The sequence below is a fragment of the Coturnix japonica genome, chromosome 14 (genome assembly GCF_054131305.1).
Source record: "Coturnix japonica strain WE chromosome 14, WE-NBRP24, whole genome shotgun sequence".
Taxonomy (NCBI): Eukaryota; Metazoa; Chordata; class Aves; order Galliformes; family Phasianidae; genus Coturnix; species Coturnix japonica.
Window position 1 is genome coordinate 6,925,938 of NC_140676.1, and position 25,161 is coordinate 6,951,098.

Sequence of the window (25,161 nt, forward strand, 5' to 3'; positions counted from 1 at the left end):
TTTTCAGCTTTTCATTCCATGCTGAAAGGGTAAATGACAAAGCTTCACCAATCCAGCTCTTGCTTTGCGCTGATTGATCTTTAAAGTTACTCTTCAGTCACAAACAGGGCTTCACAATATTGATTGGAGGCACTGTAGCTCGTGAAGGCTGTCGTGCCTGTAAGTGATTTATAAAAACAGAAAAAAAAGGAATCGTGCACTTAATTTTCTCCCCAAATGACGTCTTAGGCCCCAAGAGCTTCAGCTTCTCAGTACTTCTCCGTGTTGATCTCAAGCTCTGTGATGGATGAAGAGGCAGGTTTGATTGCTTCCAGTGATGCACTCATTGTGCTTCAGTAATTTTGCTTGCTAAAAGTGAGTCCCATGTTCTGTATATAGAAAGGCCAAATGTCTGTTTGTCCATATTAGTGCTGGCCCGTTTTGAGGAGATTCAAGATCAAAATTTGCCTGGCTCGATGCTTTGCTTATCCATAGCTTTTCTTAAACTGACAAATCCATTGGGTCAGTGCAAAAAGTGTTTAATGAAAGAGAAGCAAGGTGACCTCATCTCTGCTCATAAATAGAGACATTTGATGTGTGTGATTAGAGGTAGAGAGCTCTCAAATCCATTTTGGTAAGCTAAACCCTTATGATTTTAGAGCTGAGTGCTCTGGCTCAGCTCCTGCACATCTGCCCTGGCAGAGATGGATCTACCCAGTGCTTCAGACCCAGAGAGATGCTGAAAGCACTGCCTGGCTCTGGGCACTGGACTCAACAGCGTTGCCTTTTTAGAGTAGATTTGTTGCGTAGGTAGATTGCTGCAGACAGCTGTGCAACTGCAGCAGCAATGCCAGCTCAGTTGCTTGCACAAACACTCAGGTCTGAGCCTGCAGGCTAAGGTCCCGAGCACACAAACCTTTGGTCCATATTTGAGGTGTCTGCATCTAGAATCATCAGTGATTTTTGTTTATAGACTCTACAGGGAAAAATACTGGGTAGGCAGCGCTATCCTCTTACAAACAACTTGCTTATTTTCTTCTAGGCAACTCCATTATACCGTAAGGTAGCAAGAGGCACAAACTGGTTATAGCAGTACTATGCAAGATGTGGGAGAGAGGGCTCTCAGAACAGTGCAGACTAGTTGGGTGAGTTACATTGAGTCACTGGTACAAAATGCTGATGACTAATCGTGCCCAGTTTTATTTTTAAACAAATTCATTAGTGATGTAAGAGCTGTAAACAGCAAACTGGCTTAAGGTCCAGGTGGCAGGAAGGTCATAGGTAACATTCCTCTATTACTTCTCTAAGTGAAGCAGTGAAGAGAAGATGCCAGCAGAATTTCCCTCAGTTGTAGCTGAGGAAGATGTGCTCATCAGCTGGCAGGGACAGCTCAGGAGCACAGTTCTATTCTGCTGTTAGCCAGGCCATGAAACCATCATCATTGCTGCAGTTTGCTGTCGTTTCCTTCTCACTTGGCTGTAATGTTGGTGAAAGCTTGAGTGTGGAAACCAGGTAATGTGCTGCAGCTGAGCATTTCACTTGAATTTCATTGCAATAAATGATACCAATGTAATATTCCAATTACCAGCAATGTGGTTTTTAATAGCCTACTCTCTTCTCCTACAGTGCTTGGGACTGGGAGACTGAAGCTTCAGACTTGTCCAGTATTAAATGTCTCCATTTTCTTCACCCTCTGTCTTCTTGCAGCACAGATACCAGACACTTGTGGCTCTTCAGCCTGCTGGTGATCAATAGCTGATATCAGACTTGTTTTCCTCCAAGGGATTTTGGTGTAGCTGCACTGAGTACAGAAAGTACTTCTGAGGCTTTGTCCTCCTGAGAGGAAGAAGAGCGAGGCTTCAGTACAGCCTGTCTTGTTGGCATGTCTTCCAAGTCAGAAGGAGCAGACAGTGCTAAAGCTGTTTCCTGGAAGCTCCATTTCTAATTCAGCTTATTGTGCCTGTAAGGAATCCAGTTCTAATTGTACATACTGCTTGTGCTTTGCAGTTACACAGGCTGAAAGCTTTCTCTTTTATTAGTACTATCAAATTTCTGTAATGAGCCTCGGTGTGTGTGCAGCAGTGTTAATTAGGTGGCTGTATCTCAGCCTGCTGGTGCTTCTCACCTTCTTGTTGAAGTGTTGTATGTAGAACTTCTCAGAATGCAAGCGTGTGAACAGGCAGGAGATGTTTACAAACTTCAGTCTGTAAGAGGCTGTGTAAAAGCAGCAGGAAACTTTTCAGTCTAGCTTTGCACTTCGGTAACCTTGTTAGTTCTGCTCAGTGTGGAGAGGTTTGGGTAGCTGTTATAACTGGGAGGAATGTCACCTCTGTCTGGAAGGTCATAGTTCAGCTTTCTTCTGAAGCTGGGTAAGTTTTCATTACTGTTTTGTCTATCCCTTCTCATGAAGATATTCCTGTGCTGCAGATAAATTAGTGTGCTATAGGCAGCTGATCTAGACTGGCGGCTCCAAAGGTAAGAGGGGTTTGCAGTGGGAGTGGGTCAGGGTTGAAGTCGCTCGGAGTGAATTCAGAAATCAAGTAATATGTCTGTGAGGAGATTGCTTGAAGCATTCCCTTGTAACAGAGATATGAAGCCTTACTGCTACTAATCAGTTTGTTTTTCCTGTCTTTTGTAGGGTCACTTGTGGGTCCAGACACTGAAGATTCTGCTGAGAACCAACTATTTCTCCTGGTTTGAAGAAAAGGGACATTAGTAAGACTTATCAATATCTTTCTGGGGTTCCCTGTGTGGTTGAGGGAAGAGTATGCATGAAATCTCTCTGTAATAACTACATCCAGTTATTTGAACCAGGTGTTCAAAAGCAGCTTGATCAGTTCAAGAACTTGTTTTCAAACTGGAAGGGTATTGCTATATTGCTTTTAGTTCCTCTAATTCTCCCTCCCACCCTTCCCCTTACTTCCTTTACTCTGAAGCTCTCAAAGGGATAGATTTTAACTTTTTAACTTAGTCCTCCTTTAGCTGTGAATTCAAAGAAACTCTGAACTCAGTGACACGTGAAGTAATCGCCCTAAACACAGACAGGAGTTAGTAGCAATATCTGCATAGAGCTGCAGAGTTCAGGCTGAGGAACTAATCACAGTAGTTCTCTCAGGTTCTCTATATCAAGACTTGAACGTCTTGGAAGAAATATCCACGCTGCTGATATTCCTTTATAACCTGACTTTGTCTGAGTTAGGTAGTCTTGGCTAAGATCCCAAAAGCATGGACTGGCTGCAGGGTTTGATGTCTGAGATGCTGTTACAGTTCTAGTGCAGCACTGATAGGAACAAATCTCCTTCCCAGCTGGTTATCCAGTTTCCGTTCCTTGTGGTCAGGGTATTTTGAGCAGTACAAAACAATCTCCCTTTCATCTTAGAAGCTGCTGCTCTGAGTTGATAAAGTAGGATTTCAGCAGTACTGTTAACTGACTAATGAAGGTATCTAATTCAGTTTTGTATTCAATGTGGCAATTTATAATTCATATCCATTGTAGAAGGCTTTAATATGACATTTTATCTCCAGGTTCAACATGAGTGTGATGTTGGAAACCCCTGAGCTGCCGGCAGTGTTTGATGGGGTGAAGCTTGCTGCAGTTGCTGCTGTTCTCTATGTTATTGTTCGCTGCTTGAATTTAAAAAGCCCGACTGCCCCTCCTCAACTCATCTACCAGGACTCTGCTTTGTCCCGCTTTCTGCTCAAATCCTGCCCACTGTTGACCAAAGAGTAAGTAGGATCTTCTTCCCTTGTGCTGTGGGGTGAAGAGCTGCACTTAACCACCCTTTTACCTGCTGTATTTCGTAAACCTGGGTGCTAATGAATGGCAGGGTATTCTCATGAGGAAATGCATGTTTAAAGTCACACATCTCATTGTTGTTAGTGTACCAGGTAGCTGGGGTAAGACCAAGCCTTGCTGCACAAGGGCTTTCTGTGGATGTGTGGAAAAACATCTGTGCCCTTCTGTATAGGATCTGTGTGCAGGTACTGTGCTGTGCAGCACGCTGCCTGTGGAAGCAGGTGAGAGATGGCTGCAGTCGTCTCTTATTCCTGTTCATACACTCTCCATTCGAGTAGAAAGGATGTCTGTCAGAGTTCATGGGAAGGAAGCATTTTCATAGTGCGTCCATGTAAATATAATGAATGCAAGGGTGGCTCTTAGTTTTAAAGTGCCTACTTTTATTTGAAGTGTCTTAAGTTGATTGAAGACTATTGAAATCTATTACCAAGTAAAGCTCATCATCATAACTTGTTTAATAAAGTAATGACATAATGGACTGCCCTAAGAAAATCTGTCAATGTGAGCTTGTCTCAACTGTACATTTGAGGCTGATCCTTGACCTCCCAGAATCAGTGCAGCTGCCCCTACTTCACCAAAAGTATCAAGCATTTGCTACAACTTGGTGAGGCTTTGGACGGGAGGGTCAAGGACTTTGGTTACAGTATCTTTCCTACAATCACTCTTTCCAGTCCTATTTAAAAGCACTAAGTACACAATAAGCACTGAGTGCTGCCTGATGGCCTTTCCTTTTAGATCTCCAAACTCAAGCTGACTTAATTATAGCCATTGTAGGGGATCTGAGAGGCTTTTAGCAGTGCTGTTAGGTGCCTTGATCGCATAAGGTGTAAGTTTTTAGGCCGTGGGGTTTGTAAACTCTTAGAGAATACAAAGCATTATCTCTTAAATATGAGCCCAAGGGGGGTTCCCTAATGCACTCTGAATTTGGGAGTAACATCTCTGTTGAAGCCGAGCATTGAAATTGAATATTGATTATTTCTAGTGCTGTGACTGTAAAGTAGTTACTTCCCTAGAAAATATCAAATTACCAGAACCTTCTTAAGTATATTTTAGACACCTGTCATGTAAATGTTGGCACTCCAAGCTGGCATGTCTTTAGTCACTGAAAGAACGGCCATGAAGCTGTGCTCATCACCGGTCTTGAAGGTATATTAATATCAGGGTAATCTTGGAAACTTAGATGAATGTGCTTATTTTAAAGTAATTCAGAGTCTTTATCACCTCAGTTTCAGTACAGTTCTCATTGCACAGGCTCCTAAGCAATATCATATTAAAAACATGTTGTGGATTTCCACACGGTTGGAGAAGAAAGTGCTCCCAAAGGAGTGAAAATGCAGGACGTGTCTAGAAATTGTGGTACATCTGCCACAACAGGGGGATATAATGATGTTGGTGTTTGGAGGGGCAACTCAGCTGTTTGTGACTATGCTTTTCTGTTGAGGTTATCACCTTTTTCTTAAATGCAAAGATTAAAAATATCAAAAGCGGCCTGTTTTTATGCATGGAAATCACCTGGAGACTAATGGAGAACAAATGTATTTAAATTCCCGCAATTATGCATGAAATAGTTTGTAGGACTAATTAGGAAAACTATGTGGAAACAGCTTGTGCTGTACTCCACTGAAAAATCTTGTAAGACTTTGATTACTTGCTAATTATTCGGAGTGTGAGGAAAGCTGATTAAGCAGCTCTTTTCAAATTCTACCATGAAAGCAAAATAAGTAACCCAGCAATCCCTCCTGTTATATCAGTGCTTGGTTTGTTGTAAGAACCCCCACTGATTCTTCTGTACAGCTGGAAACTGACTTTTAGCTGTGGTCTGTTCAGTGCCCTTATGCTCAAAAGAGGAAGGGTATTAAAAACTGGGTGGCAGGGAGAAAGCAGAAACAGGCAAGGCTGTTCTATACGTGCAGCTATTGAAAGATGATTGAAAAACACTTTCTCTTGGATTTTATTTTCCCTTTACGGCACCATTCTTACCTCTGGACTTGCTGAATAAATTGTAAGCAGCATCATTCAATAAGCCAAGTGGTGGTGGGTGAATAATTTAAGAGCTTTGGATAGTAAAACTGCCTGGGATGGCTGTGAGCCAGGTACCTTGTACTTGCAGATGCTAATACTGCTTCTGACAATTCTCTGAACTGCTTGAAGCTTTCTGCGTATCTCGTAAACAAAAGACTCTTTCTTCCCAATTCAGAAGGAAGTTTCATCTCTTTATTTTCCTTTCTCAACCCCTGTCCAGCTCTGTACTTCACAAGTGAAGTAGAATGATCAGACCTTTTTGTTCTGCTTCTTGCTTGAAACCTCTTTGATATTGGTTCGGTTATTGGTACCCTGAAGCATTCAGGCCTGTCCACTGTCTGTCTCCTGTTCCGGCCTTTCATATCACTACATATGTCATCTCTTAGTACTGTAGAAATGTAACATGGGCTCCTTTGACTCACAAAGACAAATTTGGCCTATGTCTTCTGTGCTGGGATAGAGGTTTTTTTGCTGCTCCCAATATTCTTCTGTCAAGTGTACTTGTGTATCTTTATTCCTGTAGAGTCATGGGGTAGGTATCATCCCTATGGAAGAGAATTGCTTCCTGCATACATCCTTAATGCAGAGACTGGAGCAAAGGACTGCTAGGCCTGTTAGTTAAATGCTGTTAAAGATCCAGGGGAGGCTTTTCTTGTCTACTGTTTGCACATTAATCTGTACTAGATAAGCAGGCAACTTGATACCAGAATATTCTTTTGGACTGTCCTTGTTCTTCTGTAGATGCAAGGAGAGAAGCAGTTAGAAAAGCTGGCTTTGGGCTTTATATTCTGTTCCTCCATCCTGTAGCCAACTGTGTTTGATTCCTGTCAGCTCCTTAATGCTCTACCCTGGGTGAAGCTCTTTCAGGAGAATAATAAACTGAGAACAGTGTTCCTCCTGGAGCTCTTGCAGGTGAACATGCTGAGAGGCAGAGAAGGGCAGCAGCTCCCTGTAGGTTAATTGAAGCATTGACCTTAGGGAGAAAAGTAGCCTTGTGAGGACTGAGTCTGTGCTGAGTGTACTGCTGTGGAAACAATCTGGCATTCTGCAGCTCTCATCAGCAAGGATGATGTGCTGTAATACCCGCTCACTGTTTTGTCTAAAGCACTTCTTGTAGTCACCGAAGGCCAAGGAGGAGCACGTTGTGTGCTTTCCTAAACAAAAGCTCTCTAAATGGGGGAAGGAGGTAGTTTAATCGAGGAGGACAGCTGTTCCTTTAGGTAGTTCTGGCTTTATACATTTTCTGTAGAATGCAAACAGTTCTACTCGCGTTAATTTCATCTTTAGAGGCTGTAGGGATATGGAAGCTCCCAAAACTGTTTTTAAAATCAGGGTTTTGTAGGTATTTGCTGTGTATTCCATCACACTGAACAGTCTGGCTGAGCTGGTGCAGAAAAAGCTGCTTTCTGCATATTGAGGGGGAAGACTGAACCCTGCAGACTTCTCAATGAGATTTCTTGATTGTAATGTAATTGCTTTCCCTAGCATTGGAAACATGAGGTTCAAGCAAGGCTTGGTTTGTAAAGCATCCTTTAAATTCTTCCAGACAGGTCTGTAAAGGGCACCAAAAAGAACCCAACCAAACCCCTGCTGTAATGCAGGAGGCAGCTCTTAGGCTGTCCCCCAGTGTGCACAAATTGCACTTTCTTGCCACTGGTATCCACTGTACTGTAGTACATCAAAACTGATGCAAGAGTTGGTGTTTAAAGTGTTAACCTCCTCAATTGAAATGAAGTAATACTCCAGAAATAAGCTTGTTGCTGAACTTCTGCTTCAGTTCTTTGAGCATCTGAATGCTGATGCTTGCTAATAAAAATAGCACCGTTTTTGTGCTTTGTTTGAGCTGCTTATGCAGCTGCTGCTTTCCTAAATTCTGTATACTGGGAAATGTACGTGCTCTAAAATCATAATCTGCTCTGACAGTCACTAAAACTTAATCTACATACACATATTGGGATTGTTCTTAATCTTAAAATACTAGGAAGAGATTTTTGGAACACCTGGGGTCTTCTCTTGCTCTCAGAGACTGCTGTGGGGATGGGCTTTACAGCTAAAATGAAGCACTTGGAGCTAAAAGGCTTGTGTTTGTGAAGCACATTTATGGAACTGGGTCTGGTACCTGATACCTGTTGCAGCTCACCAAATCAAAATAGGAAGATCACTCAGATCAGCTGCCTGAGGACACAGAGCCTGTGCCTGGATTCTCATGTCTGTGCTTTGCTGGAACACAGCATGCTGGGGAATACACAGTGAATCATACAGTGAAACTTGCTATCCTGGGATAATCCCTACGAGCACGGTGTTTTACTAAGGCCACTTCGGTTTGTTGGAGGCATTAAGGAGAAGCTCAGGGAGTCTGTCATGTCCTTGAACACTTTTCCTGCTAGTTGTCAGGGGAGCCACCTGCATTTGAGTGAGGGGCCCTTGTTTGAAATACACGGTTAAACTTAGCAGTCATGATACATTCACATTAAAATCTAAAGGATGAAGTTGGGTGCTCCTTGAGTCACTTGCCTTTAAGAGTTCAGTCAGGATGGTATCTAGCTCAAGTTTCCATGTGTCACATGCTGTTGAGCTTGTTTGCTTAAGGTAAGCTGTAGGAAAAAACCTGAGCATGTGTTCTTCTGCCTGCAGGGTGATTATTACAGAGAAGCATCTTTTTTTCAGCTGTTTGCCATGAGGAATGTTGGCCTTGTTGCAAAACAAACGGTGCTAGCTGTAGCTATCAGCAGTAGGTAGTAAGTGGTTTCAGCTGGACTGAGTATGGAAGTGGTTTTCATATATGACTGAAATAAACATTAGCTTATCTAATCTGTATTTTTAAAGGGTAGAGTTGCTTGTATAATTCCTGACTAGTGTTTTCTTTCAGTATCGTGAGCTTCTGTGATTTAAGAGTTTTCTTCTATGTTCTCTCCTGTGTATGGATGTAGCAAAGCAAACTAAGAGTCTGTCTAAACCCTGGTTAAAAGATGTGTCTTGTCCTTTGGTCCTGTGCAGCCTTTCAATGTAGGGCTCCATACTTGGTTTTAGAAGTTCTTGTAGACCTGCTTTCATTGAAAACTGCAGACAAAAAGCCACTCACACAGAGACCTGAAAAAGTAGATTTATGTGCTGCCAAAATAGATGGTCAACAGAAATAGCCTGACAGATCATATGCCTGATGCTGCTACAGATTTTAAGGGTGCCTTGCCAGCTCCAACTTGTCCATCAGCTGAGAACAGCTTTTACTGGAACACACTGATACAGACATCCCTCTGCCACTATCTAGACTTCACAAGTTCTGTAGTAGGTTAAATTAGCAGCTTGTCTTGTTAATAAGTCTAATATTTTTAGTCATGGTTACTAGCTGACAGGCTTTTGCAACAGTCTGTTAAAGATGAGCTTTAACCTGGTTTAGTTTTCACTGGCTATGCAGGATTTAGGCAATCTGGGCAAATTCTTTCCCCCTCCCCATTGAAGTCTTGTGGTATTCAGTCTCCTGGAATCCTTCTGAAGGGATTTTTGGATTATTTATCTTGCTGTAAGTCTATAGCGTAAAGGTTGGTGAGCAAGAGGAAAAGAAAGGACAGGTGAAATAACAGTCTGTTACCCCACCGCTTGCATGTATTTCTGTTTCAACTGCTTTTCCTTAACTGCAATCAGCATAAACATGATGTTCTTTAGTAAGACTAAGTGGGAGTAACAAATCTCTGCATCAGAACACTGTCCTATGCACATTACTCATGCTGGATTTTGCCTTTGAATATTCATCTAGAAGAGTGTAGTTACATGTGCAGTGACTAATACTCGCGCATCTTTGCTGCAGGCAGTGTGGCATTGAAACAACTGATGGAAGTTAACTTAAAAGATAAGCTGAGTGTTTTTCTTCCTTGTCCATAGGATGCTTAGAAACACTAATGTGAATTGCACCCTTTCTATAGGGCTGCATGCTGCTTTAGCACACAGATGGAGATGTGCGACCCATAGGCAGCCTCTGTTCATCATTATAGGCAGAGCCAGTGGTATTCCTGCCTTGTTTTCAGTCCTTCCCTTAAGGGTGGACAGTGGTGAAACTGCATGTGCTGTTTGCTTGTATAAGAAGGGAATAAAGGATTGACTTATTATTAAAATCAGTGCTTCAGAAATCTTAATAGTCAAGTTATTTGAAGTCAGCCTTATTGGTTTCTTCCCCCAAAGCAACCAGATGTGACCTGAGGAAGCAGGCTGTGGTAGGTAGCACGCTGTTGGAAAACAGTGCTTTTGAAGTCATTTGTCTGGACTTAAATTCCAGCAGTGGTGCTGATGTCTTGAATACTTCTAATTTCCTTTCTAACAGTTGTGCAGAAAGTCACCAGAGCTTTGCAGTGCATGTGCACATCCCAGGATATGATCCATGAAACAACGTCAATGTCTGAGTCTCTTCTGGAAGAGCTGCACTATCTTATTATGGGCTCTATTTGATAAATCTCTCATCCACAAAAAAAAAATGCTGCCAGCAAAATCTGTCCATAAAGGACTTCTTTAAGAAATCAGCCAAGCACCATCTTGTTTGGGATATGGTTCCTGAGCTGCTTGTGAAGTGGATGACTGAGGGTAGCTGATGTCTGTTGCATCGAAAGAGCAGAGACTTCTCTATCTTTCATAATGGCTGCAGAATCTGTTCTAAACCTCTGCAATGAGCAACGTGTGCCTTGGGCAGAGCCATCTGTAGCCCTTCTTGTTCAGCCTTGTTTACATTGACTGTCCCATCACACCAACTCTATGCTTGTCTGTCATAATCCTTCACATCGTGAGACAATCCACTGATTTCTCTCCATGTCTAGCAGCAGTTAAAAAGAATGAGCTTGTACAGTCCCCTTTGTTGCTGGGAATCTTCACTACAGGCTGTTCCTGGCAAGCACCCAGCTGCAGTGTGTACTCCCAGTATGGATATGCTGAACTGATAAAGATGGATAATACTGCTGCTCTCATGTAGATTATTTGCAGAGCTTTGTAGGTGAGTGATAGAACGCAGTGGAGGGGGGAGCAATTTACAAGGCTGTAGACTCTGTAGAGTCTACAAGGCTTGTAGACTCTTTCACTTTTTGAATTTGTATCTGCTTCTATGGAGATCTGCTTTGGGTCTGTTTGGGAATTGCAGTTGCAAAAAGTGAAACTGCAACGAGTCTTACTGCGTTACTTCGGCTATAAAAACATTTCCTTCATGGATGATAGGGTAGAATGAGTATCCTTCTGCTAGAATTCAACTCTTGTCTTGCTAAACAAGCTGTGAGAGCTTTTATACAAAGTGTTGTTTTCTTATTTAAGGAGTACATAAGAGGGACAGAAGATTGCAGATATGACATGTAAGAACTGCCATGAGAAAGCAGGTCCAACTGTGAGCAGCGTCAGAGCATAAAGCAGGGCTTCTGTCCAGTCACACTCTAATGGGTTATGGGCTTAAGCAGTAAATCGGATGAGCCTAAAAGCTGCCTAGTTTTATGAGAGCAGGGAAAAGCACGAAAGAACAGGATCATTGCTTCATATGATCTCAAGCAGTGGGAGGGAGTACGTGCAGGAAGCCTGCGCTTAAAAGGGGATGGGAGTTACCAATGTCTTGGTATCCACAGTGGAGCAGGCAGCTCTCAAGCTTGTTCCGGATCCCCTGCTCTGTGCAGCAGAGACTACATCTCCTTAATTGGGAGTGAGCTCTCTGGGGCTGCTGTTCTCCTAAATAATGAATCATTCATGCTTTCTTCTCAAGAGCTGATGTAACTCCCTTTTTCAAGGTGTTCGCTCAGTCTCTCCTTTGCAGAGTGGCCAGGTGACTGCGCCACCACCGCTTGGTTAGCAGTACCTCTGGTTAAACCACTGGAGCTCTGCTTATGGTTAAACAGATTCTACCCCTTTAACCCCTTCCAGATAATAGCGGTGTAGCCCCGTGTCTTTTTGAAGGCCGCTAAGCCAGAAGGAAAAAGGCATTCTGCTTCATCACTGAGCTTTAATGTGTCCTTGATAAACACAGTTGGTAGAATGCCCCTCTTATGTTGAAAGAGATTTACCATCCAGGGGAACTGGCTTAGCAAATTCTCTTACAGGACCTTTTGAAACTGTTCCTGCTTTATTACCAAACCCTACTTGAGGCAAAATTTCCTTGTACCTTGCTCCTTACTTAACCAAGAAAAGCATTTCAATGCAAAATTGTTGCAACCAGCACGAGTCTTGTGGTTTTAGTCTTCTAGACCTTGCTATGAATCCTGCATTGCTGGGCTTTATGTGTTGAAGTGCTTACACAAGTCAGTGTGGCTCAACCCAGCAGGCCTCAGTATTTCAATTAAAGCAGATTTACAACACTTGACAAGTTTTGAAGGTCAGTTTGGTTGGCTGGCAACATGCTGTTCCAGCCTCACAAGGACGCAGTGCCGCTGTGTAGTCTGCAAGGAGCGTTTGTGCATGTAATGTTTCCATGTGGAGGAATGTCTGGGTTTTTGGCCTCTGATTGCTCAGCATTAGAAGCCTATCAGTCTCGTCACTCTGGTAAGGCTGCAAAGATCAGTGCTGCCAGTTCAGCCATAGCAAAAAACCCAGTTTGTTACTGTATTTGGTACTGAGGGGGAGTTTTGTTATGGGATTGTTTATCTGTTCTGAAAGGCTCGTTAGCACAGCAGGATACACAATTAAATTACTGCCTCTTTCAGGTACATTCCACCCTTGATCTGGGGAAAGAGTGGGCATATCCAGACTGCCCTTTATGGAAAAATGGGAAGAGTGAGATCACCACATCCGTACGGACATCGCAAGTACCTCACAATGCCAGATGGAGCAACAGCAACCTTTGATCTCTTTGAGCCGCAGTCTGAGCACTGCATTGGAGGTCAGTCACACAGCTGCTGGTTGCATTTAGCTGCTAACCTCGATTCTGGGAGCTGGGAGGGGGAGCAGATGAGAGCGCTGCCACTTGATTCTTGGAAAGGTTAGGTGTTAATTTTGGTGATGGGAAAGGGCTGCTGCACAGTACTAGCCCATGTGTGGAGGCTGAGACTGTCTTGCTGTGTACCCATATCTCACACAGCAGGGGAGAACCCACTACACTAAATTGACTTTGTATGACAAGGGCTGGGGGTTAAGGAGCAGAATAAATGCTCCACAACCTCTCTCTCAAGCGTGATGCTGGCAATGATCTGATGGTAATTTTTGTGTTCAGTGTGCCCTTTGCCTGCAAAGACCATAGGATCATAGAACAGAGAATAGCAGCATAGCATTCCTTGTAGCTTGGTGTGTATGGAAAAGAAATTGGGCTTTTATTTCCCCCTTACAAACAGATTCTGGATAGTTTTTGTTGACAATAGGTGTTTCTGGATCTATATGAAAGCAAACTGCATACAGTATGAAGGAGCCTTGAGAGAATTATGGAAAATGAAGAGAATCCTGGTGTTTCTCCCCTGCATTATGTATGTATATTCAGAGTGAATGTCAGAGTTGAAACTCAGTAGTGGTAAGAGCAATACTTAAAACTGAATTGCTGTAACTTGGCTTCAGTAGTACAAACTTAACTTCTGCAGTAAGTGATTTTATGGTAAGCCCACGATTCCCATTTTGCCTTCAGGTCAAGTTCTCAACATGGTCAGAGCTGAGTTCTTTGTGATATATAATATTACACTAACGATTTCTGTTATCACTGAAGAGAATCTGAACAGTACATTCCTAATGAGGCAGAAATTCACAGTGGATAGAACTACAAGTCAGAGCTTTGTACAGCAGCGCGGAGTATGGTAGCTAATTGGAAGAGCATATGCTAATCCTGTAATTTACTGTGCTCACTTGAATTACAGCAATGACTTTCTTAGCTGATAAAATGATATCTTGTTAAACCGATGAACAGGGTTGGCAGATCAGTTACCATTATCATTTAGCCATGAGGCAGAGGATGGCGAATGTCAGTCAGTCAGAATTTCTGTGCCTAGCAGAGCTTCATTTTGAGCATCGGAGTTGTGCTGGACTCTGGAAGCATGGACAAGCAGCAGGCTCTGTAGCTTCCATGTACTTAACAGTTGCAGTGGGCTGCCAGACAGCAGAACATGCATGATGCCAAAGACACCTTTCTTCAAAGGGAAGGATTTTCACTTGGTCTCCAGGAAGTTTCTGTAGAACTGTTTGTCCAGCCTTCCCCAGAGTTAGAAAAATGTTCTTCTCTTATAACATGAATTAATCTTTCCACATCTTTAGCATTAGGGCTGCTGCTGTTCTGTCCCATATCAGGCTTTTTGGCAGAATAGTAGGATTTTTGGCTTTCTTCTAGCACGTGGTTTCCCATGGCTGTGAAATGGAAAGCTTCTGAGCCTCTTAATTTGCATGCAGTGACATTTACTTAACTTTTCTCTTTTTCTCTCTTTCTCTGCACAGAGGATGTCACGATGGTAATCTGCCCTGGGATTGCTAACCACAGTGAAAAGCAGTATATCCGCACTTTTGTTGACTATGCACAAAAGAATGGGTACAGATGTGCTGTCCTGAATCACTTGGGGGCCTTACCAAATATTGAGCTCACTTCTCCACGAATGTTCACGTATGGTGAGTACTTTATGACAGCTGGAGACTTTCAAGCTTGAGGAATTTCTAGATCTTATAACACAACTACCATAGCTGAATGAGGCTAATCGTTTTGTACTGTTTCTTAGGAAGTAACTGTATCTTATGAGGAAGGAAGGAGACTAGTACTGGGATTCACTTTTCCTGCTTTCTCATCCAAGTTCTTAAACATACTCCTAATCAAGGAGGCATTTTTTTGGAAGAAAAGCTTTTTTAAAAGGCTCTTGTGGCTACTGAGAACCTGCCCAAATTATTTGAGTGATGTTTAAACACCAGTTTAGTGGAATATGAACAAACTTGGCTTGAAGGATAAAAATTATTCCTGAGGTTATGAAAACTAATGAGACGATTGTGTACCAACCTATCCAGAAAGTACATTTCCATCCCAGGAAGGACAAGGTCATACTAGCTCCTGAATGTAACACAGATAGCAAGGAATGCAGCAGTTCTGCAGCATGACAGTGAAGCTACATAAGTGGTAGTTCTTAACTACTATGATTTTGGATTTCACTTCTTAGCCAAGAAATTTTAAGGAATGAAATATTATGAGATGGCCTAAGAGCTATTCTTAACTGCCCTGCAGCATGTAACATGATCTTGGTAGAATGTGGTCTTCTGGCCAGAGACCTGATCTGTTTGTTCCTGAGTTCTGCTGAGCCGTCATGCCCTCATGTGTTGCAAACATCCACAGGTACCTTATGGCAGGACTCAACTGTGAGATAAATAGACTGGTGTTAGGTTCCTTTATTTATTTATTGAAGATATCTTGTGCTTTAGAACTCTGAATGTAGCAGGTAGGTAGGCATTAATGCCTTGTTGCTATGATTTGTTACGAAGTTCTAGGCTGGTAGTTGCTTTGAGTCTACCATGTCTTGGGAATCAAGCCTGACCTCATTAAAGCATTTGTTTTTTTAATAGAAGCTGAGGGTTTCCTTCCAAAAATAGTACCTACATAGGGCAGGGTACACTTCCAAAATTTACTGACTGTTCTCTGAGGCCTTTGGCAGTATCGTGCTACCTGATACCTAATTATTATGCTATAGCCTGAATTCTTGAATAATTAGCTGAAATGGTTAGTAAGGGTCAGGGGAGGTTAGTACCACCATTGGGTCTAGATCTGTAACAGCTCTGCCTGGAGTAAGGTGATGATGTCCAATGCTGGTCTCAATTTCTGAACCCTAGTCTCAGTTTCTCAGAGTGCTGGAGCTGATGGTAGACCTTCTTCACTTTGTGTAGTTTTCCATTAGGCCTTAAGGAGCTGTTCTGTATGTAGCTCTGAAGACATGCTTTTCTAAATCTTCTAAAGCCTTGGGGAGGGCAAGGAATGCCTAGCACTTCCTTTGAGCTAGTCAGTAAATCACTAAGAAATGAGTTTGCCAAGAATAGTGCCAGCAAGACCCTGAGCAAACTTTACTCTGTCTGTAATCCAAATACCCCTTGTCCTTTCAGCTTTTGCTGGATTCCTGATATGTTTTTGGGAAACAAGCAGGATAAACTTGAGTTGCTCAAGCCTTTACATCAGGCTGGACTTGTTGCTATTTTAGCTTTGAGTTTCTGAAATGGTTGCCAGCTGCTTTCGAATTGTGACAGTCAAATGTTGTAGTGTTTTGACTGCTAGATTCTTCCAGAGGAAGTTAAAGCAATGCAGCATTTGTCATCTTGTGGGAAATTGCTCATTAAGAACATTCACAAAGAAGTGCCCAAGCCCTGATGAGATGCTCATCCAGAAGCTTTTTCATTCACTGAAGTAAACACAAATTTCACTCAGCATCTGCTCCAGAACTAGCTGAAATTTGAGGCTGATGTCTAGCCAAGGGTGTTTGAGGTGAAGACAGACTAGAGCAGTGTTTGGATGGCACAGTGTAGAATCCATACTCTTAGGATTTACCTTCCTGTAGCAGCCCCACAGGACAGATGTGAGATAAACATGGATTAAAAGCTGGAATTTTACTTTGTGTGGCTTGCTCAGTTTGCAGCATTGAGTCCATCTGGAAGATTAACAAAGTGCATAGTCAGTTGGTACCACTGTCTGCACTTCTCAGACAATCTGAGGACCACAGTGCTGCCAGAAGTTTGATCCCTCAGTGTTGCAGCCTGTGGGATGCGAGTGAACATGAGCTGAGAGCAGCATTCATCTGTGTAGAGGTACCTACGTCTTCACTTGGTGTAGGGAGGCCCATTTTTCTTGTAAGAAACTGCAGTATTTTTACCTCAAGTGGCTGGAAAAGGTCTGGCTGCTTCTGCTTAAACCATTCCCTCTAGTTCCAGACAGCACCTGGTTAGGCTCTGCAGTCCATTGAGTTCTCTGTCCTGACAAGCCAGCTCTGCGTTTTCAACATGGATTTAAGAATCTGTGGCTGTCTTGCTGAAAGCAATAAGCAGGGCTGCTTTCCAGGTACCTCACTTGTGTTCAATAGTGGCAAATTGCCTCAGGAAGACAATGATATGCTGTTATTTTTAAGCTGCTTTGGAAAGGAAGTGTGTGGATTGTCGCATCAACTGTTCCCATGATTTTTATTTAATTCAACTTAATTTGGCACTTGATCCAAAATGAGGCATGAGCTGAGGTCCACAGGACTCATAAAACAGATGCCTGAGCATATGAATCAGAGACCTTAAACCCTGAGGTTATTGTAAAATCAGGAGGAGTAGGAAGCTGAACTGAAAGCATACAAGTTGAGCTTGAAGTAGAAGTCTAGGACTGTTGGAAGGTGCCTCTTGACACTGTCCTTATTTTCAGGTTGCACCTGGGAATTTGGAGCCATGGTCAATCACATCAAGAAGACCTACCCTCAAACCCAGTTGGTTGTGGTAGGCTTCAGCCTGGGTGGAAACATCGTGTGCAAGTACCTGGGAGAGAACCAGGCCAACCAGGAGCGGGTTCTGTGCTGTGTCAGCGTGTGCCAGGGGTACAGCGCGCTCAGGTGAGCCTGGAGTTCTGTCCTTGTTTCTTCTGCAGTGTTGGTGGAAGAGGGGACTTCTTCTCTTGCGCTTATTTAGTCTTCATGAATGCGGTGTGCAAGGGCCAAAGGAGCAGCCCCAATTTTGTTGATTTGGCAGCACAAACAAATAGTTTATCAACAATGCTGACAAGCCTTCTGTACCTCACCAGGTACAAATACTGGCAGCTTCCATTCTACACACGTGAGTTGCCTAACTTTGTCGTGGCAGAAATGCTGCAGTGTGGTAAGAGGAGGCATTCCTCATCCAGTCCTGACTGGGCAGCATAACAAACTGCTGAGCTGATGCCAGGATTAAAGCAATAGTTTATGTTTTCTCATCACTCTGGAAAGTATCACTTGGTTCATAATAGCTCTTCTGGCTTCACTGTGGAGTTTCATAAGAGCTGTCAAGCTCTTATCTGCAGACACAAAAAAAAACATGAAGCTCAAACTGTTCGTGCTCCCCTCTTTTTGTGTGTCACCAAAATAGATAGTGCAGTAGGATTCTGAGGGCATGGAGGGGCACTTGCAATCGTGCTATTGGCCTGAAATTTGGAAAGTGGAGAGGCTGAGGCTTTTAGATGGCTTGCCTACGGGTTAACCTGTCCTTTCCTGCTTGGAAGCCAAGGCTGTAGCCTTCACAAGAGCTGTAAGGGCTCCATCTAGTGTTAACACGTGTATTCACTGATGGAGGACGAGTGTACAGCACTGCTGCTTGGAAGCTGGTAGCTCAACTGACTGAAGTAACTTTCCGTGTATGCTCAGCTAATGAAGATTTAAACAGCGCAACTTGCTAAACTAATGCTTCCACTTTGTACTGTATGCACATACAAACAGCTACTAATATGTAGCTGAATGTACAGTGATTTAACTGCATCACTGAGCCATGAGAATGTTTGAAAAGCAAAGGAGTCTGTTGATACCCCCAGGCTATTTGTGTCAAGGTCCTTTGGACAGATAAAGATGAAACTGTGACAGCACCGTGAGGGACTTGCCGTGGAATCTGGCCTCCCAGAATGGTGAAGGTAGCAAGAATTCTCTTCATGCATTCTTTTGAAGGCAGCTCCTGGAACTGTTTTTGTAGCCATCAAACAGGGTTTGCAAGGATCACATCTGGCCTTGGCCTGTTTGATTTATTTTCTGAAGTTATGCAACATTGTATTTCTGGTCTCCAAAATGCTGTGAGTAATGCTATTCTCTGAGCTGGTTTCTTAGTACTGTGTCACAATGTGTTTGTGGAAGGGCAGCGTAGGGGCAACCTGTTTAACACTTCTGCACTTGGATATCCATATGGAAAAATAACAGCTGCTTGCTTGAGTTTAATATAAGCCCTCTGTGGGTTTTTGTGGATTATTGAGCTCTTGACTCCACCTGCTGGGTAAACATCTACTAGGAAATCTCCAGTCACAAAACATCTGCTCTGTGTTACAGTGCACTCGGCAGGAAGGCTGTTCAGATCCCCTGTCTGCCTACCTAATATCTAGTGCTGCTTTTAAATGCTAATTAGAGAGAGCTAGCGGAAAGCAAGGTCAGTAAGTATCCACTAAGAAAGACAGGATAGTGTGGGCCTTCTACCCCTCCCGTAGAAGAAAGAGGAGGTAAAGCAAAGGGAGAAAAACTGGGAAGAAGTGATGATGAGCAAGGTGAAGCAGACATCTGAAATGCAAAAGCCTTTCCAGGGAATTAAGCAGGTGTCCCATAGATGGACCTGGTAAAATAGCAGCAACAAAATGTTCTGTGAGCAGGAAATGGGTCTCTTGGTTTAATGAATTAACACAAAGTTTGGGGAATTTGTTCCCTGAGGCCAAGCAGGGACATGTCTCCTTATTCCTTAATCTCTGCCTGCACAGACTTGATTCTACTATTTGATCTTGTGGAATGCACCTTCACCATAGCTACAGGCTGTGGGGAGAGTCCCTGCCTTTGAGACCTGTGCAGTCCTCAAAGTGTTGGAAACTGCATTTTTGTCAGTGCTTGCAACATATTAACAGTCACATTAACATGACACTAACTGTGGCGAAATGTAGTTTTAACTCTAGTTGTCTTGAAATGGCTTTAAAGTTTTGTTTGGAAAATCTTTTTCTGACCTTATTCCTATGGCTGGGCATAAACATGGTAGGTTAAGGCTGGCTATAGCCAGGTCTGTGCTCCAGCATGGCTTACTACAGGCTAACAGCTTGCTTATGCTCTGCTGGGGAACTTGTGGGTTGAGAATTCCTGATAAATCTACTGCAGTTCTCATAGTATGTTAATGTTTAAATGGGAGTATTTCAGTAGCTGGAACTACTGGCTCCCAGCATTCTTAGGTTGCTCAGTAAATGATAGTGTGTTTCCTCAGTAACAGCAAACCCTTTTAAGAGTAAAGCTATAACCCGCCCATGACCCTGCATAGCAAAGGAGTGCCCTGTATCTGGCAGAGCTCACTGAAGTCTGGACAACTTTAGTTCTGTTTTAACAACAGATAAGCTGTGAAGTGCTGTTCTGATATGAGAGAAGGTAGAGACCTCAACTGTGCTTCTTGCAGCTGCAACTAGTATTTATTCCTACAGTTATTGGCAATGATGCTGAAACAGCGACAGTGTATGTGAATGTTGGAAACATCTGCACAAATGATTTTCTCTGCAAAGCTATTACACAAAATAAACAATGTTTGGTTTTTTTTTCAGCAGCAGGTTTTAGTTTTTTCCTTGTTAGTTCCATTAGGTAAATTGCTCTCAATGTATGAAAAGGGATACCAGAATCCTCTTGTCAGTGTTGCAGATCTTGACTGATGGCTCTTAAATGCTCTGATCAGAACGGCTAATTGCATTGTGCCAAATGAGACTGCAGATCTGTTTTCTGATACCATCAAACTTCATCAAAGTGAAAGTCATTTCCTGGGAAAGGTTAAGCTGTGGCAGGTAAAGCCCAGAGATGTGTTTACGTATCCTGTAGGCTGCCATAGGATGTTACGGTGTATTACTCTGATCTTTAAAGATCTCCTTGAACAGCTTTGATTGTTTTGCACTATGTTTATTTCTAGGGCGCAGGAAACCTTCATGCAATGGGATCAGTGTAGAAGATTTTATAACTTCCTCATGGCAGATAACATGAAGAAGATCATCCTTTCTCACAGGTAGTGTAACATGTCACTTACACTGATGGTGCTGATTGGGTCAGTTGCTATATTGGATTTGTCTTCTCAGCCCTTTAAATCCATACTTCTAAAAGGTTACAAATTCCTTGCTTGGTGGTTTGTAAATGAAGCAAGGAAGAGAAGGGGAACCTTGTGTCAATCTCATGCACTGTAAAATACACAAACTCTGGTGATCCTGATGGAAGAAAGCAAGCTTTGTCATGGGCTGTTTGGGGATTTCTTTTTTTCCTTCTGAGGAGACTTGCTTAATGAATAAACAAGATGAGCACAGGAAAACATTGTTATTAAACTTCAAAGTGGAGTATTCAGCATCTGTTTCACTTCTAGCCAAAGAATCCCCTATTCAAGGAGCCTCTTGTTCTTTCTGCCACCTACCAGAGGTAGGATTAATCTGTAAGATCTGCTGCATGGGGCTGCTGCTTATTTGATAAGCAAACAGTCGGTCTGTAGATCTGGCTTCTAGCTGTTCTTCAGCAAAGAGCATGTAGCCAGCAGAATACTTAGTGCTGCCCTTCCTGGAGTGCAGATGTAGTTGTAGTATCCCTGTGCTACTGCTGTGATCTGTGGCTCTCACGTATGAAAGAATTGTGTTTGTTAAACAGGTAACATGCTCATTATTGGTGTTGCCTCTATGAAAAATTATCTGAGTGCTTCTAAGGCAATGAATGTGTAAGTACCTCATCTGTTGTGTTTGAAGATCCCTGAGTTGAAGGAAAAAGAGGAGAATACCTGTTGTCATTCTGGTTATGGGTGTGTGTCACTTGCAAACTTCTGGTTTGTTGCTTACGCTCCTATGCAGTATGAAATACTTGCAGAAGGGGTTAGGTCAGCTGACATGCAGGATGATCCACGTAATTCACTCCAGATTGACAAATATTTATACAACTTGACCAAGTTTAACATGTCAAGGTATATAATAAGCCCCCATTAAATGTGCGTAGATTCATAAGCCAGATGAAGGCACCGCTGGCTTGGGGGAGAGTCAGTTAAGTAATCTTTTTTTCCACAATCATTTTTGCTCTGAGGCAGCTCTCCCAAGACAAACCTAGTCTCCCCCCTGCTCTGCCCTGCAGCTGCCTCTAAAAGTGGGGGAAAAACAAAACACCCAAAAGCAAACGTTCCAACTTGTGGCCTTTGTTCTGTTTGTTAAGGGAGCGGTTTGTTCTGGTGAAGAAACACATCCTCTCCTGAGGGCAATAACTAATTATGACAAGAGTCCATAGTAAATAGCTTTCTGCTAAGGTAATGCCCCCAAGTAATTTCTGCTGGATGAGCTAACCCAACGTCTGTGCTGGGGGAGACTTTAGGACCAGATGGTGAAGGAGGTGCTATGCCCAGGACTGCTATGCTCTTGCCTGCGTCAGCCATGGGTTTGGGCTGAAACCAAAGGACCTTACCTCTAACAACATGTGAAGCCTCTGTTCTAAATGCCCTTAGTGCAGCCTGTTCTGGGAACATTCTTTATAGAGGCTCCTTAATGCAGTTTTTCAGTATAATAGGAGAGCATTTTTCTCTGAAGTGGCTGTTAGTTTGTTATGCTGTATTGTGATGGGAGGTGGATGGATAAGCTGTGCTTATTCTCAAGAAAGCCTCATGCGTATGTAGCTCACTTCTATTCTTGTCAGACTGGTCCTTGAGCAGGTCATGGCTTTGCTGCCATTGTCGTGATGTTTGAATGATTTTTTTTCTTGCTATTCCTCTTTCAGGCAAGTTCTTTTTGGAGATAACGTGAAGAAGCCACAAAGCCTGTCAGATGCTGATCTGAGCAAACTCTATACAGCAACATCCCTTATGCAGATTGATGACAATGTTATGAGGTATGAAAGGGGACTCTGTTTCTCCTGTTTCAAGTGTTGCTCTTGCACACCTCTTGGTATGCCTGTAGGAATCTGCTAAAGCGCAGTGCTGACGTCCTCAGAAATCCTTTCTTGCCTTTACATTGAATAAAACATACCACAAAAACACCCTACGATCTTTATTCTTGACAGTCAGGGCTTCTGTAAAGTCATCCAGGAGGCATTTACTTATAAGTAACGTTTGAACCTGTGGCCTAGAATACACTAGGAAGAAACCAGCCCTGCCAAAAGGTCTAGAAAAAAAATAGTGCAGAATGTGGAAGGCAGCTCAGAGCTGCTCACAAGTGTTCTTAGTCCAGCTTGCATTTTGAAACAAACCCTCCTTCTGCAAAAAACTACCAACATCTCCATAAATGTTAAGGGCTGGCTGAGATGACATGAACTTTTACCTTGTCACGCTAACAGCTAAATTAAGCTCTCTGCTTTATTAAGCTGTAGTTGGTTGCTGCTTGTATCCTTGAAAACAACACAGCACTTTGTTCAGAGTCTGAATTCATGCCATAGCATGTTCTGTATCAAGCACTGACACCTTTACAAAATGCTGAAGCTGTACACTGTCAGCTATACAGCTTTAAGGGCTTTTGGAGGACTAGGAGCATTGTTGTCTGTTGTCTTTCTGAAAGTGATTCCTAGGGGAAATCTACCTACTTGTCCCTCATCCCTGAGACCTGTGTAGTTTCTGACTACAGCTGCATCATTGTCTCCTGTTCTCCAAGAGGAAAAAAAGAGGGGATACTTGAATAGAGACGCACTGGTTTAGGATGAAGTGCTAAGGATACAGCAAAGAATTGCATCTGCAGTGAATTCTGTGGATCTTGTAGGCAGACTCTTTTGGGTCAAGTAAGTCTGAGGTTTGTAAGCTGTAATGGTTTTACATTTGAAAAGGCTTTCAGGTGAAGAAGATCATTAAGTAATTCATACATGCAAAAGAAAGCAAGTTAAGTTTAAAAACGCCTTGTAGTCTGCTGTATTTCAACTTGTGTGATTAACCTACTGTGTATAAAAGAAAAATACACATCCTGCTAACAGTGTTTGAGTAAGCACGGAAAGCATAACAGAAGGTGTTGCTGAAGGTGAATTTTGCAGAAGCAGTGGGTAGGAAAAAGGCATCGTCCATAAAAATCCAGGCATTGTTCCTGTCTCTGTGTTTATGTCCTTACTTGCAAATGGGAGTCACGTGTTCTAGAAACAGATGATGGCAATGACACTGTCCTTTTCAGGAAGTTCCATGGCTACAGTTCCCTGAAGGAATACTATGAAGAGGAAAGCTGCCTGCATTACTTGCACAGGGTAAGCTCTTGCAATTGAGGCTGCTTTTGTACCTTTTTTCTACAGGAGATGAAAATGTTTGCTGGTTTCTGTTGCTGTTACATAGGCACAGCTGTCTTTGCAGTGATTTTTAGAAGTCATCAAATACAGCATCCTGGAGTAAGATTTCAGTTCTTACTACCCCTAACGCTGGTGCTGAATGCTTAAGATCTTAAGTGCATATAACTCTAGGTAGAAGCATCCAAGTGGTCAAGATAAAACCACACAATCAGCTGATCCCCTCTGTGTCTAGGTGCATAAGGTGGGAAACACATGGTGGCATGCAGCTTTAAGGAAAAAGGTACTAGATACTCTGAAAGAGGAACAGGACACTATCTGGAAAGGCAGATGTTCAGCAAGTGCTGCAGAAATAAAACTGGGATGATAATTCCTCCTTAGTCTGATGAACCACTGGATGGAAATACTCCAAGGGAGTTTCCTGGACTTTAACCAAGGTGTCCATAACAGAGCTGGCACTGTAGTTGCCTCATGTGCCAAGCAGTGCAGAGCAGAAAGGGTGTGACTGTTTGAATTCTGAGAATGGGGAAGATCTGTGACTCAGTCAGCATTTGTTCTGTTACACTCCTATCTCTTTTTTCATACAATTGAATTGGAAAAAAAAAATATACATGGGCTACTGAATACTCACTCCATAAGTAACAAGCCACCACTCTTTATTTTTGTCTTTGTTTTCCTGATGGTTTTCCAGGTACAGGATAACTCTGAAATAAGATGTCTGAAATGAGCCAAGATAAGATGCTTTAACAATTAATGGAAATTCAAATAGCACCCCCTTACAGGTTTTTTTCTTTTCTGTGTTTCTGGATATAGATCTATGTTCCTCTTCTGCTGGTTAATGCTGCTGATGACCCTCTTGTGCATGAGAGCCTTCTATCAATTCCAAGAGCTCTTTCAGGTATGTTGAAGCAGTCTGCTCCAGGAGTGCATTTTTGTGTACCTGCATCTCCCTTCTCTCTTCATGATCCATGATTACAAAGCAGCTCCACTTGCCTTCTTACGCTTGTAATCGTGTGGGAGGTGTACTAAGCCCCTTTAAAACATCAGCTGCTAGAACTAATGAGGCCAACCACGAGCAGGAAGAACTTGAATCCTTCTTTCTGGCATCTTCTGCTGTTTAAGTTTATGTTGATCACCAGCAGTTTGTATTCAGGTTACAGTCCTGAGTGGATAAAATTGCTTCCTCATGTCATTACTCACTGAGATTTAGTAGAAGGGGTGTTGCTGATGAAGGGAGTTCATTCATAGTTGCAATATTTGGTAATCAACTAAGATATCTCCTTTTCTGAAAAGAAGTTTTGTCAGCTATCTTCAGCCAAGAAATAGGCAAATAACCTTTAGAAACTCTGGAGAAGGAGCTGGTTGTTGGGTTTTTTTGCTTGCATAGTGGGTGCATGGGGAGGAAAACAGGATTCATTCTTTCTTTTTGATGGGTGAATTAATCTTCAGCTGCTTCCATGTGGATCCAAGCACAGGGATTTTCTCACTATACATGGACCAGGATGGCTAACGTGCCAGAGCTTTAGTATAGCTTGACATGATGCTAATGGTCCAAGT

General features: G+C 42.7%; 1 protein-coding gene across 4 annotated transcripts in view; it reads left to right on the forward strand.

Annotated features, from left to right (window-relative positions):
- Positions 1-25,161, forward strand: part of ABHD2 (abhydrolase domain containing 2, acylglycerol lipase) — a 37,858-nt gene that overhangs the window by 6,058 nt on the left and 6,639 nt on the right. For 3 of the 4 annotated variants that reach the window (XM_085514954.1, XM_085514952.1, XM_015873062.3), the window contains 9 exons: positions 2,618-2,694; positions 3,505-3,705; positions 12,454-12,629; positions 14,159-14,326; positions 17,085-17,268; positions 20,309-20,401; positions 22,129-22,239; positions 23,499-23,568; positions 24,418-24,502. In XM_085514954.1, the coding sequence (XP_085371080.1) occupies positions 3,512-3,705; positions 12,454-12,629; positions 14,159-14,326; positions 17,085-17,268; positions 20,309-20,401; positions 22,129-22,239; positions 23,499-23,568; positions 24,418-24,502 (1,081 nt within the window). In that variant the 5' untranslated portion in view covers positions 2,618-2,694; positions 3,505-3,511. Of the gene's footprint in view, positions 1-1,021; positions 1,125-2,617; positions 2,695-3,504; positions 3,706-12,453; positions 12,630-14,158; positions 14,327-17,084; positions 17,269-20,308; positions 20,402-22,128; positions 22,240-23,498; positions 23,569-24,417; positions 24,503-25,161 lie in introns of all 4 variants that reach the window. The other variant, XM_085514953.1, reaches the window with a different exon arrangement.